Source organism: Arachis hypogaea, chromosome 6 (assembly GCF_003086295.3).
Source record: "Arachis hypogaea cultivar Tifrunner chromosome 6, arahy.Tifrunner.gnm2.J5K5, whole genome shotgun sequence".
In the NCBI taxonomy this organism is placed as follows: domain Eukaryota; kingdom Viridiplantae; phylum Streptophyta; class Magnoliopsida; order Fabales; family Fabaceae; genus Arachis; species Arachis hypogaea.
Genome location: NC_092041.1, coordinates 104822693 through 104839358, shown reverse-complemented (window position 1 = coordinate 104839358; position 16666 = coordinate 104822693). Strand labels below are relative to the sequence as shown.

Here is a 16666-nt window from a genome sequence, read left to right as displayed (position 1 = left end):
CAAGTAAAAAAACAAAGAAAAAAGTATTATCTTTTGTGTATTTACAATGTTACTCATAATTATATTATTATTAATAATTATCAATCTAAATTTAGTTTTAATATATTATTATAATAGAAATTTACTTTTAAATAATTTAAATTAAATATATAAAATTATAATATTTTTTAATATTTATAAAATACAATAAAATATAAATAAATAAATAAAAATATTTATACTTTATTTTATTATAAAGATATTAATATAATTTTATATAATGTATTATGATTTTTTTATATTATTTTTTTTATCCAAATAATTTTTTTTATTTTTTATTTAAATAACATACAAATAACTCTATTTTTTTATTATTTTATTTTATTTTATTTTTTCTATATTTAAACAAAGTCTTATTCTTCATAGTCTTTCAAGAGATATTTCTGTTTTTGGTCATAGGTTTCAGGAGGTTTGAATATTTTTGGTATTTCAGGAGATTTGATTAGAGCCCAGCTCCCTTTGTGCTATTTTTGGGCCTTAGACCTCTTTGATCATAAAAAAACTAACTCGTATTTATGTTTGCATTTTATTTTGTGGATACAATAATTTATTCACCAATTACATATTCTCAAGAGCTCATATTCATATAGGATTAGTCCTTGATTCATTATCAACGATAAATTCTTAAGAACTTGTACCCACAATGAATTAATCTTTAATTTGTTGGGTTGGGAGATAGGGCGTGCGACCAAAAAAGAAATTATAAATCAGAAAGGGATTGCGGTGAGAATCTGGCTGGAGCTGGGTTCTTCAGTCTTGACACTACTATTGTCACTGCCGTTTCTACACAGAAAAAATTTCCGGCCATCCTGAAAAAGGTTTACTTCGCTATACTGTCACCGGTCGGCGAGGATGACGGCGCCGCTGACAGAGCTAGATGACGATACGGTGCGCAGCATGTCCATAGCGGCGGTTTTCTCCGACTTCGTAAGCATTTACTCTCCCAGTTCCTTCCCTTCAAATTTAGCTTTTAAAACATTACCCTAGGATTGTTAGGAACTTAGGATTGTTCTCTCAGCGATGCATAGCAGTGTTCTTCTTGTTCTTGCCGTAAAAAAAGTTTTTAGGGCCAATTCAACGATTTCTTCAAATAACATTGGTTCTTGATCTTAGGGTGCCATGAACGTTTTGATCTTAGGGTGCCTTTTGTTCTTTTTTGTTTTAAACAAAAAATCAGCTTTTCTTTTTTTAACAGAAAAAATCCGTTGAGTAGCTTGATTAAAATCAGTTTAGCTTTTTACAACTAAATAAAAAATCAAATTGTAAAAGCGCTTTTTAAATAATTAGAAACAAATGCACCGTAAGCCTTCTTTCCCTTTTAAACATACATTACCTTGCTTTCTTCCTTGATAAGTATGAAAACTCTGGAAGTTTGTGAAATGGAATCTTTTGTTGTTTACACGCTCACAATTTTCTTTTTAATCACAATTTCTTCTAGAGCCGTGGAAGAAGTTATCAGTTTCTGATGATATCTTTGGTTCTTGGTATGGGGTTAAAGGCCTCATTCTTAAGCTGTGTTTATGTTTAGTGTAATTGCCATGAAATTTTCAGGGTGGGAAAATAAATTCTCTTGATTTCCATCGCAAAGATGATTTACTTGTCACAGCAAGTGAGGATGACTCAGTGCGACTATATGACATTGCCAATGCTAAGTGAGTTTACTGCTACAACATGGAAGTTAACCTCAGTAGGATAGAATTGAGTAGCTTTTCCAATACACTATCAATGTATATAAACTTATGTTTTCTATTAAAACATACTATTTGTAGTATCCTTAACTAGTGTCCTTAGGGCATTTGTTAGCAAGACTCTTGTTAATGAAGGGTTCTTTTTCTTCTATTTTACTTAAATAATTTCTCAATTAATGTCTTTAATTTTGTATCATTTGCTGCTTCATTAATGGATAATTGTTCTTCGCATTTAGGCATGTATAAAACATTTGCTATGAATTACAGGTTGTTGAAGACCACTTATCATAAGAAACATGGTGCTGATCGCATTTGTTTTACTCATCATCCAAACTCTGTTATATGTTCTTCTAAATACAATTTGGAGAGTACTGGAGGTAAGCTTCTCCATACAATGATATTGATTTTTTTGCTATTTATAATGAAAATGAATTATGAAAATGACTACAACTAATGAGTAATGACACGCACCCTTCCTTCTCCAGAATCATTGCGGTATTTATCAATGTATGACAACCGATGCTTACGCTACTTCAAAGGGCATAAACAGAGGTGTGAAGCTTTTTTATCTTCTGAATTAAAATTAGAACAATGCTAAAATTAAAACTATTGATGTGTTACCTGTCCATAGTTCAAACAAGGCAATCCCAAAATTTGCATCACATTTGTTCTATAATACTTCTTTTGCTTTTGATGAGTGGTACGCTTGGTTTGGTATTTTTGATGAATGTTGGGTGTGTTCTATCTCTTGGAGAGTTTTTTTAGCATTCACTTCCTTCATTCATTTTGGGAGTAATAAAGAGGCTAAACTTCTATAGCAATTATTGCAATCCATGCTGCAATATGATATATTTGGTTGGGCAAATCTCTAATATTGTTAAGGGGGAACTTTGTGACAAATCATTTGATTTGCTATAAGACTGGCACACTTGCATCAAGCTCACAGTGTTTCTTGGGGTGTATGTAAATGATTTGTTGAGGGATTGGAATATTGAGTTTTTCTGTTTTGTTTATTCTGTCTGTTTCTGTATTAGTAGGATTTCTCATCCTCCCCATTTTCTGTAAATTCTACATGTTAGTAGATGTTATGTGTGCTCTCTGTCTCTTCCTATCTTTTTCTTTTCTATTTTTAATACTAGTTTCTTTGTTATACATGAGTGTTTGCTGATCCTTTTCTTCTGTGACTTGTTTTATAGAGTTGTTTCTCTCTGCATGTCTCCAATCAATGATAGCTTCATGTCTGGTTCTCTGGACCACAGTGTTAGAATATGGGATCTCCGTGTAAATGCCTGCCAGGTTGGTAGTGTTTATTTTGTTGTTGGGGATCAGGGATGAGTGTGATATAACATAATTGTCTTTCAAAGTTCTATTGAAGCAATTGCTCAATTCCTAGTTAGATTGGTGCAGAGGGTATACAGTGTGTTCTAGTATGAGAATACTAGTTACTCTTCACACATTAAGTTTATTTTTGTACATATTCTTCTTTTCAGAGTGGGTAAATATTGTTTTGGTCCTAAGGTTTAGACTGAAAATCAAAATGGTCCCCAACCTTTTGTATTGTCAAAACATCCCTAATGTTACACAGAAATTTTTAAAAAATGGTCCTTCTGTTAAGCGTAGTTAATTTTTGGATGGATATATCGTTAGTTGTAGTTAGCTGTGAGAGAAAAAAAGGGGGGGGGGGTGGGGGACGGAAAAGTAAACAAAGAGAGGAGAGAACGAGAGACAGAGAATGAAGAAAGATAGAGGACTGCCTGGAGAAGGGAAGAGGAAGAGAGGGGACCACTGAGAAGAAAGACAGAGGGCAACAGTGAGAGAGGATAGGTAAAATGGGAAGAGAGATAGAGATTGCTGTAACTCGTGAGAGGAAGAGGAAGAAGGTGACAGTGGAGAGAGGAACCACCTTGTCTCCTGTTCTCCACCTCCACACTGCTGCTGCTTAGTTTTTTGTCCTGATTTTGTTCGGCTAGCCACCTCCACTGCCTCGCCTCCGCTGTGTGTTGCTGTTGTCGTTATGTTCTGTTCCTCCATGCACTATTTTGCTGGCTCTGCTCGTCCCCTGTGCTGCCACGGCTGCCTTGACTTTCTGCTGCTCCATATTGACATTGTCTTTTGCCCGTGTCTGGCGCCGTTGACGATGGTGGTTGCTGTTGATTTTGTTGTTGCTACTGTTGACGTGGACGTACCTTGCTCCGGCCTCTGTTGCTCCCACTGATCTGCTGAGTTGTGGCTGCTACTGATTGGCTGTGCTGTCAAGCCGCTGTTCTCTCTCTCTTTCCCTCTTCTTTCTTTTGTTTATTTATTTTTTTCTCACAGTTAACTGCCAAAGGACAAATCCATCCTAAAATTAATGTCACTTAATGGTAGGACCAATTTAATAAATTTTATGTATTGTTGGAGACATTTTTGACAATGAAAATAGGTTGGGGACTATTTTGATTTTTAACCCAAAGACTAAAACAGTATTTTATCTTTTCAGAATATACTTAATATTATATCAATTAGTAACAGATTAGCTTTGAGTGCTTTGAGCTTACACATTTCATCAAGGGTTAATAAAAAAAATGAAAAACAATGGAAAGAGTGACAAAATGATTTATTCTCACTGTTATAGTTCTCAGGGAATCTTACATCTACGCGGTAGGCCTGCTGTTGCCTATGACCAACAGGGCCTGGTCTTTTCTGTAGCAATGGAAGGGGGAGCTATCAAATTGTTTGATTCACGTTCATATGATAAGGTGAATCTTTCTCTAGACTTAGATTTGCTTTCCGTGAATTAATTTCACAAGTTTGACATTTCCATTGGTATGGTAGGGTCCCTTCGACACCTTTTTGGTTGGCGGTGATACAGCTGAGGTTTGTGATATCAAATTCAGCAATGATGGCAAATCAATGCTTCTGACTACCACTAATAATAATATCTACGTTCTTGATGCATATGGAGGAGAAAAGGTTTCTTTCTCTGATAATGAAGTCTTCTGAATTATTTATTCAATGCCTTTGTTCGAAATATGCTGAAGCTGATTGCTTTTTAACTTGTACAGCGCTGTGGGTTTAGTTTGGAACCATCTCCTGGTACCACAGTAGAGGCTACATTTACCCCAGATGGGAAGTATGCTGTGGCAGGTACACCATTAGCGTAAAATTTGGCTTTTTACCTTTTATTCTTACCGTATATCATTTCCTAGCTTATATTTTTAGCTTCTGATATGCACAAAACCCATTGGAACCTTATTATTGTGGTGAACTACTGATATGCTTTGGGCTTTTACTAGTAGTACCAGAATTCAACTCAATTATAGATATTAATGAAGTATTAGTGCTGAGTAATTGTCTTCTTTGTTAGAAATAAAGAAAATATCTCCTTTCATCTCTTTTACTTCTTAAAATACCATATCATATCTCACATAGTAACATAGAATATTAACAAATATCCCACATGATCTCTTGGTGTTGGTTCTTTATTCCATTTCACAATTGCTTTCCATCATCTTGACCTGGTATTGGAATAAACCGTCCTGTATGACATGTACCATGACTAATCCTGCTGCAAGTTCCCAAAATTTCAAACTGTATTGTTCAATATACTCAATTCAAGATATCGGAACCTATCTTCTTCAACCAGCCGCCGCACTTTCCCTCTAATGTATCTTTTTGTTGCTGGTCAGTGATATTTTGTTATAATAATTTTCACTAAATTAAGTCGGTGATTGAGTCAGAATCAGAGATGAGGAACATTTCATGCAATTCTGGTTATTTGTTCAACCAAAGTGCCAAAGGATAAAAGTATCTGTCTTTTTAATTAAATTAAATTAAATTAATTTTTTTAAAAAAACTGTATGGTCTAGTGAAATGGGTAGAATATATAACTAAGAAGTAAAGGAATGGTCGGGATTAACTACGTAATTAGTAGCTAAATAGCTGATTAACTATGTAATTAGTAGCTAAATGGCTATGGCATTTTCTTCTAGAACCTTAGTCTATGGCAAGTGATGCCTTTGCGTCCTATCACAAATAATGTTTACAACTTTACATGCATTCCATTGAAATTATAAGCCTTCTTGATGGTTTCATCAATAGTCTTTCTTGATCTCCTTCCAATTCTTTGGCTCTACCTATCGGGCTATCCATCATTCGATTTACTTCTCTGCCTATTTCTGCATTGTTTTTGATGATGGACATAAGGTATTTCTTTGTGTAACTAATGGGATGGTATAATATCCTACTCTCAGCTGTATAACTAAGAATTTGGATGTCATTTGCTAAATTTACATTGCATGCTTGTAAAACTTGTCTTTGAACTTCTGATATATTTTCTCTGTTGAGTCCCCAACTAGGATTAATGTCATTTGGAAAAATGTAGGGAAGACTTGCATTATTGCATTAGTTCATGAATATATACAGTAACCATTCTAGATCATGTTCAAAAGATAGAGGCTCAAGTGGATCCTTGATATAGTCCTATAGGGAAGGCTTCAATAGCCTCATGTTTCGTTCAAACAATTGTTATAACTCCGTAAAAGACATATCTTGGATTGCCAGAATATAGGCAATAGGAACTCCTTTAATCTTCAAAGCCTTCCACAGTATCCTTATTTGGGTCCCTACGTTATACTTATTAACAATCCCAAAACCATATGCAAGTGTTTTTTATGAGGTCATGTTATTGTTATCCATCATGCTTGTCTGTTTCAAAAGTTATGCTTATAGTAAAACCAAATCTGTAGTACAGTATTGAGTATTGATTGTTCTTTGAATGAAATTATAGGAGTTGATGATCTGTATAAGTTGGAGTTTAATCCTAAGTTGACATGGATTTAATGTGATAGTTTGATTGTATTTTAATATCACGATCTACTGTAAGGTAACCAGTTGGTAACTTTTATTCTTTCAAATTTCGGGTGTCCTGTATGCAATACAGCAACAGTAATCAAATTTTGTTTTTCTTTAGGCCTTTTTTGCTTTTTTCATTTTATATTACAACATCTAATAAGACCACCTGTGAAGGTAGGCATTGATGATTCATTCTTGTAGTGGTGTTTGTGTTTTAACTCTTCTGCTTGACTGCTTGAATCTTTCATCGTTTTCTTCATTCATATTAATATATAATCACTAATGATGGACATAAAATATGCTGAATTTTACAAATCTTAAGGATCCGGAGGTGGAACCATGCATGCTTGGAATATTGAGACCAGAAATGAGGTAATCATCCCTTTTGGGTTCGCACTACTCTTCAATTTTTAATAGTAATGTGATTCTATAGTTGAATATGTCATAACTAAATAATAAGATCCATGATTGGTTGGAGTAACAATTTTTCCTTCTGGTATATGACTAGACTAGCCTGTGGTTCTTTATGCAGGTTGCATGTTGGAGCAGCCACATTGGCGTACCTTCGTGCTTGAAATGGGCCCCTCGCAGGGCTATGTTTGCTGCAGCCTCTTCTGTTCTTACCTTTTGGATACCTAATAATAATGGTAATGGTTCAAATCCGAGAGCTGAGTATGGTGGAACTGACGCTGAACCTGGACCTCAGTCCCAACCATTCGTTCATTGACAACTGAGTTTTCTCTAAAAGCTACAGTTTCGATGCACGAAGAAATCAGTCAAAGCATTTTCTTGGCCAACTTCGCAGATTTGTTCGGTAACAGAATTATGGGAATGTTTTCAATTGTAAATTCCTTGGTAGAATGTTCTTTTTAGGGAAAAAGCACACTTGATACTCCTGAGGTTATTTTGTAATTTTGTTTCAATATCACTCCAACCAAATGTTTTCAAATGAATTCAGCTTAATCATTCTGTTAAAAATTGACAGATGATGGTTAGTTTGTCTTTTTCCCACAAATTTTCATTGTTACCCCATGTCAACCTCTATCCCTTCACCACCTTACTTCTACACCACAACCATCTCTCTTGCTGCCAACACTACCGCCACCCCAACTCCGCACACAACCCTTCAATCTCCCACCAATCATAAACAACCTGACACAACCACCACTACCATCAACGCAACTATAATAGAACCCTATTGGTTTGTGAAGTCGGAACATCATTACGGGTTGAACCCTATTTGTAGCAAAGACGATGATGTTAGTGTTCTTTCTTTGATTTTCTTTGAAGAGTTTCTTGAATTTTGGGTTGATTTTGTTTGGTAATTTGATGGTGGTGGAGGCTTGTGGTGATGGGGGGTGGTTGTTTGTGGTGTTGGTGGTGGAGGAGGAGAGATTGAAGGAAGGGAAGAAGAGAAATGTATTGGACGATGAAGAGGTGGGAATGTCGAAACAATGCCAAATTTAGAGGAAAATAATGACTTTTGAAATATAATGAGTAAGAATAATGGAGAAGAGAAGATAATTTTGCTGCATTTGAATGAACAACGACTATACGGTCATCAGTAGTCATTTACCCATGCTTGGTATGCAAATACATTACATTTAATATATAAATTTATTTTTGTCAGCTTAAATTCTAAATCTTAATTAAAATTTAGTTTTGTCATTTTAATAAAAAAGGCCCATTGCTCACCTCAGGGGAGAGTTAGTTTTGCACCATGAACTTATTGATCATTGGGCGTTTTTATTTAACCAAGTAGTGCTCTGATAAAATCTGAACTGTCCGGAGAAGTTAAAAAGTGCTTTGATAAAATCTTAACTATCATGGAAAAAATGTGCTTTGATAAAATTATGTTAGATGTATATAAAAAATATAATAAAATAATTAAACATCACCACGTATGTTAAGTGGACGTTGCACTTTTGTTGATCAAATCGACTACTGTTTATCTATTATGATAGACTTTTCAAATAATACTCGCTCCAATTTAAGAAAGAGTGAATGAAATTTTGGAGTTCCCCTTATTCATTCGTTTATATTATGTGCCTATGTATGCTATGTATGTGTTGAGTATGATCCTTATCAAATATCATAAAGAAGACGGAAAATGCACCAGTGTTAAATTACCATTTTATAACGATTTTCCGGTATTGAAAGTCTGAAACATGAACACTTCTTCATTATTGCACTTGACAGAAAACACTCGCATTGAAATTAAACAATTGAAGTGAACCAAACCTACATGCATACTGACACACAAACAAAGCTGGTAGCAGCACCTCTTGATGACAAACAAACCACTTCTCTGACCAAAAAAAAAGAAAAATCACTTCTCTCATTAAAAAAGCAAATCAACAAGAACATAAACAAACCAAACCGCTACCTACAAGATCATAGAAAGACACAAAATGCTCACAACTTCAACTACAAGGAGAACATAATTTATTTGCGTATCACCATCAAAACCCATAGACCCCTTTCATCCTTAAGCTTAAACCACTATTCTATCAAGTTCTCTTTGAATCCTGAGCCTTGGTCTGTATCTCTTGCCCAACTTCCTTGGTCTTCTGTCCTACATCCTTCGTCTTCTGTCCAACGTAACCGGCCACGTCAGCCATGCGGTGCTTTGCCATTTCCAGCTGCTCCGGCACCGATCCGTGGGTCTGCCGGATGTAATTCATGACCCACGAGAACGAAGACAGCCCCGTCAGCCCACATGCACCTGACGTCAAGAACCCCGCCACCGAGAGCCCAACGACAATGATGGCCGGAACTATGACAGGGCTGAAGAGGATGAAAAGCGGGGTGGTCACCGCCAGCCCAAGCAGGGTTCCGGCAAGGGCAAGCCCCGCGAACAATAGCAACGTGCCGCCGATAGGGAGTCCAGTGATGACGGCGATAACCTTAGATGTTGACGGGCCTCTGTCGGGATAGCGGTTAGTTCCAGCAGCGGTGTCGCCGAAACGGCCAGCTGTGGTGTGGACTTGGACAGTGTGTGGTTGGGTACGGTCAGTCATGGCTGATGGTTGCAGGAAGCTCCCTTTTCTTCCTTATGTTTGTTTTACTCTGAATGAAGCAGGTTTGAGGGAGAAGAGGTAAAGAGAAGGAAAGATATTTAATTTGGTTTGTGTATGCATGTGACGTGGAGAGTGTGAGAGTATGTGTTTCTTATAGAAAAGTTGGGTTGCAAGGTGGGTGACACGTAGGTGCGAGTTGTTGAGTAAGGGCTTTGCATGGTTAACAGGTTTCAGGGTGAAGTGGCCTCAGTCAATTGCAAAAGAGTACAAAACTACAAACTTACAAAGTAGTGATTCATCACATGAATGCATGGCTATATACTTGAGATCAGGCTTCGTTTTGGTGTATGTGGCATTTTCTCGAGGTTTACGCCAATACAACTAATATAACTAAAGCATGCTAGGCAACCAAAAGAGTATTAGTCAAAAATTAGTCAAATACCTTTTAATGAATTTAAAATTTTTACGAGTTAATATATATGAATGTTTCTTCTGCTAAGTATCGGAATGTTTCTTTTTCATACTAAATGGATATTCTTTTATATATTTTTCGAATTTTTTTGTATTGCAAATGTGAATGTCTCTATTTCTTTAAGAATTTCATATATATTTTTAAAATTCTATAGATATTTAATTATTTTTGCTAAAATATAATTAGATGTTTCTTTTGTTAAGTACTAGGATGTTTTTTTATATTTCTGTAATTGTTCAATTTTAGCTAAGATCAAGTGTGTAGTTTACAGTCTCTTTAATCATCAAAACGACACCTAAATATCCACCAAACTATAGCTCCATCGTGTCCTCCTCCACCTTTTTCAGCGCCTCCGCTTCTTCTCCCCTTTCAGAACAACTCTTCTGCCTCATCGTCATCATCGATATCACATTGTTGGTCAGCATCATGAGTTCTGCCCCAATATCCACGGCCTCACCAACCAACCCTTTCTTCGCCAAATCGCTAAGGAACCTCTTCCTCTCTTGCTGTCTCACGTGGAGGAGCTGGTGGAGCATTTTGCCGCCCAGGAGCTCCAACATGCACACCTTCTTCATGAACTTCCAATAGGATCCGTACGGAACGATCACGAAGTCCTTAAATCCATAGGATAGGCTCTCCGCGGCTACGGTTTGTGTGTTGGAGGGGGTCGGAGAAAGAGATTTTGTGGATTTTGAAGAATTTTCTGACGGCTTCAGCGGTGGAAGCCATGACGCAAGGCGGAGAGGGTTGAGAGAGAGAGAGAGGGAGTCTGTGTGATTGTTGGAGGTAGGTAGGTTAATGTGAGAGAGGAGAGGAAGGTTTTTATAGGTTTTAATTAGGTTTACCTAATTAATTTTAAATTTTTTAAATTTTGAATTTAAAAAATTTAAAATTAATTAATTATTAATACTTAATTTTTGGCTGATAAACTTTTGATTTCATTTACTTTTCCATATAAGTGTAGTTGTTCTCTCCTTTTGTAAATAATTTAATTAATGAAAATGTTAGCTGTACAATAAAAATCAGTCTTTGGTCAGTCATTAATATTATTTAATTATTTTTAATTAAAATATATTCTTACTTTTTAGATATACATTGATAATAAGATTAATTTAAATTTTAAATATTAAAATTTCTCTAACTTCCTACCTACTTTAGAATTAATTAGCGGTTTCTTTCTTTACGTTCCTATTATCACCAACAACCAAATATCCAAATAACATTCATCACGCTACCTTAGCCAATCCAATTAGCCTAAATGTAGTCCACTTCCTAAAACTCTTGTAATACATTGATTTTTACGAACTAAATCATAAAATTTGTAACAACTTTTCCTGTAATAATTTTTAAAAAATTGGCGAAGTTTTCAAAATCAATTAAACTCACTTCAATTATTTTTTTATTTAAAATATTCAAAATTCATGTCAAAAACACATCTAAAATTAAATAAATAACATAAATATATTTAAAATCATGTATTAACACATCTAAATTATTGTCATTATAATTCTAAATTACATATTGAACACAGAAAAAATTAAACTCAAATACACATCCAAAATTTTAAAAATGCACTCTAGATATTTTATCAATACATCCAAAACTCATGTAAAAAAATTTATATATGTACATAAGAACATAATAAACAACATAAACACATCTAAAATTATTAGAATGTATTTTAAATATTTTATCAACACATCCAAAACTCATACAAATATATATATATATAAAGCAATGGTATTAGAAAATGCGCAAAGAAAAACTCTATGAATAAAAACACATCCAAACCTTAGTTACGCTTTCGGCGCGGACGAACGGCGATGCTAAATTGGACAAACGGTGTCGAAGATGAGCACAAAGGAGGATGGTGGTGTGGACGAACGGTGGAAGACGCTGAGATGGAACGTGCGCCTCTGGGTCTATGATGTGCTGTGACTGCTCTGCTTCCTTTTTTTTTTGGTGACTCTGCTCTACTTCTTTTAAAATCGAAAATTTGAATTTTAAATAATTTGATTTTTGGATGTGTATTTAAATTGTAATATATTAATAATTAAATATATTAAATCTGAAATAGAAATTTAAAATTGAAATTTAAATTTTAAATTTCAGTTTTATTTAGTTTATATTTTAAATGTATATTTAATTTTAAAAAGACACTAAATTTATTTATAATTTTTAAATGTGTTTGTTTTATTTTTTTTAAATTATTATAATAAAAAGTTGTCTATTGTACAACTTTTAAAAAATACCTAATTGAATTGTTTAATTAATTCAAACTTATCACGTTTTAATTTGTTATTTATAAATATACAATAAAAAATAATATACTTTGTATATTTAACAAACTTAAATGTTATAATTATGTGTGTATGTAAGGTTATATGTTATTGTAAAAAATTTGGTGACAAAAAGTTTTTAATCATAATTAGTTAAAATTTTTTATAATTTATTTTTTTATATAATTTAACAAGAGTTTTATTTTTTATTTTATTCTTCTATTGATTCACTTATCATATTTTTATTAGTTCTATTTATTAATGACGTTAATTATAATATCATATTTCTTACTATTAGGCATTCTTATAATTAATACTTAATATTTTTTTATAATTTGATTTTTATATTTAAGAATACAATAAAAACTAATAATAATTATAAAGAACAGTAATGATAATTTGTATTAAATAAATTAATTGTAATTGATTTTTTATTTTTGTTAAGTCATTTGTCATCATTCAATGGAGATATAAAACTTGAAAGCTACTCTAATATGATTTTGTTTCCGTTAATTCAATTATTTTCATTCAAAATTCTCAATTCTAATAATACCATTGCAAACATAATTAGAATAGGCCAAGAACCTTTACAAGAAGTCATCTCTATCATTGCAAATAGTATAGCATTTGAATTCGACCTTAATACGGTACCTATGGTAGAAGGTGCTGAAGAATTTGAACAACAGATGGACTCACCCGACGAGGTTGTTGTCAGTCAACCAATTTTCGAGAATATGAAAATCCACACTAGCTTTGATGAGGTGTGGTAATAAACTAATTTAATTTTTTTGTGTGTTTTTATATATAATTATAATTATATTGTACTAACTAAGTTTATACACATAACATTCATACGTTCATATACATAACATCCATAATTACATACGACTAACATCTAAAAATTAAATTCATGTTTATTAGATATTACATCCATATACATATCATTTTTTAGTTATTGCATAAGTAACTATAAAGTTAATACAAATGTTTTAAATTTTATCATAATTGAATTTAAAAAATGTCGAATTCTTCAATTAATTTATTCAATTGATAAATTTACTCATAACATTCATAAATTCATACACATAACATCCAAAATTTCATATAAATAACATCCATAATTTTGTATTCATAATATTCATAATTTCATATATATGATGTCTATAATTAATAAATTTTTATAATTAATATTATCAAATTTTAAACTATACATTTTATTGTATTTTTTAAATTATCTCATATGTACACTAATAGATCATAATTTTAATTATTTTAATATTTTTATTTAATATTCATATGTATGTTTATTTATTGATTTTAATATGACGAGTAAATAATTATTTTTAAAAATTTATTTTTTAACTTTTGTTTATATTTTATATTTTATTTTTTAATAGTCTATATGTAAAATATAAGTTGTATAGTAGAAATTGTTAAAAAATTTTAATGTAACTTCCATAATTTTTGCAAAGAATTATTATATTTTAATAGATAATAATGTGATTGAGAGATGTTAGGGATTTGATTTGGGAGAAACTAAAATTGATTTTGGAAAGAACATTAATGACTCCCAGCATGCAGCAAAATGGTAGGTGATAAGAAGAATAAGTGATAAAAAAGTGTATGTCACTTACTTATCAAGAGAATAGAAATTTTATGTGATATTTTTATATTGTAAGTTATTATTATCAATTAAAAGTATAAAATATATAATTTATGTATTAATATAAGAGGAGTGCTAGGGGTCTAGCAATTTTTGTGATTTATAGCCATCAATAATGTTTTTAATGGTATGAAATTTCATCCAATGGTGTAAAATTACTCATTTTTCTTTTGCTAGTTATATGCTGGCCCTAAACTTTTTCTTAATATAAATAAGGGATAAGTATGATTTTGGTCCCCAACGTAGAGGCCGAAAATTTATTTCGTCCCAGCCTTTTTTTCGCTACAACATGGTCCCCCAAGGTTTCAGTTTGTTTTAAAATCGTCCTTTTTACCAATTTTATTTTTTTATTACCAAATTACCCCTCATTAAAAATTTTTAAAATAAAATAAATATAAAATATAAAAAAAGAAAGAAAGGGAGATACAGAGAAGCAGGGTGGGTGGGGAGAGAAAGAAAGAAAAGGGGGGGAGGGGAGGGGGGCCGAGAAAGGGGTGGGGGGAGTGTGGAGAGGGGGAGAGAAGAGGGATGCCATGCCGCCGCACCGCCGCACCGTCACCCGCCGCACCGCCGCCCGCCGCTTCTTCTTCTTCTTCTTCCCGTCGCCGTACCGCCCGCCATCTTCTTTTCAGACTCCTTGAACCAGAGCTCACCGCCGGCGAGCCTCCCCTGCTTCACCATCACGTAGCAACATAGAGCCTCCCCTGCTTCACCACCGCTAGTGAGCCTCCCTGCTTCCCCTCCCTCAATCCCTATCACAGAAGGAATCAGAGCTCACCGCCGCCCGTTACCCTCCCTCCAGTCCCTTCCTGTCATGCCCAGACCACCGGCGCTCCACCACTGCCTTCCTTGTCCCCTCTTTTCTGTTTTCTATTTTCATAATTTAGTTATTATTTTGCTTTCAATTTCTGTTTTTTGTTAGTGTTAGATGCTTGATTTGATTCTGGATTAGTTTAGCTGGATTTTAATTTTCTGTTAGTTGATTTTAGCGTATTGAATTGCTGAAAATTGCTGCTGAATTGTTGTTGTTGTTGTTGAGCTTCTGTTATTGAATTGCTGAAAATTACTTCTATTGTTCTTCTGCTTCTGTTTGATGTTCTGTTTTTGGTTGATGGTTCTTCTGATTTTCAATTTTGTTGATGGTTCTGATAATGATGATAATGACCATGATGATAATGGTGGTGGTGGTGGGTTCTTCTGATTTTCAATTTTGTTATTATTATTGTTGTTATCCATTGTTGGCTGTTTTTTTTTCTGCGTTTGTGCATCTGCTTCTGCTTCCGTTAATGTTGAGAAAGAAGAGGGGTGTTGAGGAAGAAGATGGGAGGGGAGGGTATTTTCGTCCGAAGGACGATTTTAAAACAAACTAAAAGCTTGGGGACCATTTTGTAGCAAAAAAAGGCCGGGGACGAAATAAATTTTCAGTCTCTACGTTAGGGACCAAAATTATACTTATCCCTATAAATAATCATAATTGAGAGAGATTAATCAGGAATCTATAAGTTGAACTTATTCAAACTCAAATTCTATTCATTTAATATATTAAACTGCTTTTTTATCTTAGTTTTTTTTTGTGACTGAAATAAATTAAATAAAGAAAAACAAAACAAACAAAACAAGGAACTGCTTAAATAGAGGGACAGTCCTGTTTAAGGCTATTTTTAAACTCCTCCCAAGGTGAAAGAAGCTCCACATGCGAAAGTTGTAACTTCATCGCCATCTTTGCTATAATATCTGCCACCGTGTTTGCATCTCTCATAATCAAACGAAAGTCAACACGCCAATTCCAATGCATGATATCTCTTATTTTGAGTACCAATTGATCAATAAACCCAAAACCATCTTGAGTAACATGATTAAATGCTTCCACACAATCAGTCTCACAAATAACATCTCGTTGACCCACATCCCAAGCTAAGAGATATCCTCTCCAAATAGCAAATAATTCTTCTTGAAGAATACTATTACTCTCAATCATTCCCAAACACCTTATTTGCCAACTTTCATTACAATCTCTAATAACACAAGCAAAACCAACACTATCACCCGAACCAAAATAACTAGCATCACAGTTAATCTTAAAAGTACCAATGGATGGGAGATTCCAAAAAACCATTTAGAGTTTATGACAACAATAAAAAAAAAGTCTCGTAGTCAACAAATTCAGTCCAACAAAATACATAAATTCAGTTATAATTTTAGTTTTTATTATTTTATCTTATCTTATTTTTATTTGTTCTTATCTTATATTTATTTATTTTTATCTTAAATAGGCCAATGCTCTATATATATTTAATTTTACTTTTATAATTTACAATTCAATCAATCAAGAAATACAAAATACAATATTCTTCGCTTTTCTTTTCTTATTCTTTTACAATTTTATCATAATATATAAATTTTAGAATTACTACAAGAAAATAGTAGTGGAGATTTTCTATGAGAATGAGCTATTGCAAAAAAAAAATGGTTGACACCTGGTGTGATATTGATTTGAGGTCGCATGCTTAGAATTATGACGATAAAAAGTCGAATAGACCATGGAAGGATATCATTTGTACGTCGAAAGAATGTGAGGTGGTAAAAAATATAAATAAAGAAGGGTGAACAATGTGTGTAGGCGATGATAAAAGAATAAAGTTTTAGAAGGATGTCTGGGTGGGAGACAAAAC

At 33.4% G+C, this 16666-nt stretch overlaps 2 protein-coding genes across 2 annotated transcripts; one reads left to right on the top strand and one right to left on the bottom strand.

The window, feature by feature from the left end:
• Positions 1-580: 580 nt before the first annotated feature.
• Positions 581-7538, top strand: LOC112697299 (protein ANTHESIS POMOTING FACTOR 1). The gene is made up of 10 exons (XM_025750418.2): positions 581-966; positions 1591-1691; positions 1995-2104; positions 2213-2279; positions 2924-3023; positions 4349-4465; positions 4542-4679; positions 4772-4853; positions 6883-6932; positions 7093-7538. Exons 1-10 carry the CDS (start codon positions 892-894, stop codon positions 7285-7287), a joined length of 1035 nt encoding a protein of 344 aa, XP_025606203.1. The 5' UTR covers positions 581-891; the 3' UTR covers positions 7288-7538.
• A 1217-nt stretch (positions 7539-8755) lies between these two features.
• LOC112697300 (P24 oleosin) lies at positions 8756-9707 on the bottom strand. The gene has a single exon (NM_001405349.1). It carries the CDS (start codon positions 9578-9580, stop codon positions 9071-9073), a length of 510 nt encoding a protein of 169 aa, NP_001392278.1. The 5' UTR covers positions 9581-9707; the 3' UTR covers positions 8756-9070.
• Between the last annotated feature and the right edge of the window lie 6959 nt (positions 9708-16666).

Coding starts and splice junctions, on each gene's coding strand:
- LOC112697299 (XM_025750418.2), top strand. CDS start 892: ATGACGGCGCCGCTGACAGAGCTAGATGACGATACGGTGCGCAGCATG. Junction 3,024..4,348: donor TCCGTGTAAATGCCTGCCAG/GTTGGTAGTGTT, acceptor TATAGTTCTCAG/GGAATCTTACATCTACGCGG. Junction 4,466..4,541: donor ATTCACGTTCATATGATAAG/GTGAATCTTTCT, acceptor TTGGTATGGTAG/GGTCCCTTCGACACCTTTTT.
- LOC112697300 (NM_001405349.1), bottom strand. CDS start 9,580: ATGACTGACCGTACCCAACCACACACTGTCCAAGTCCACACCACAGCT.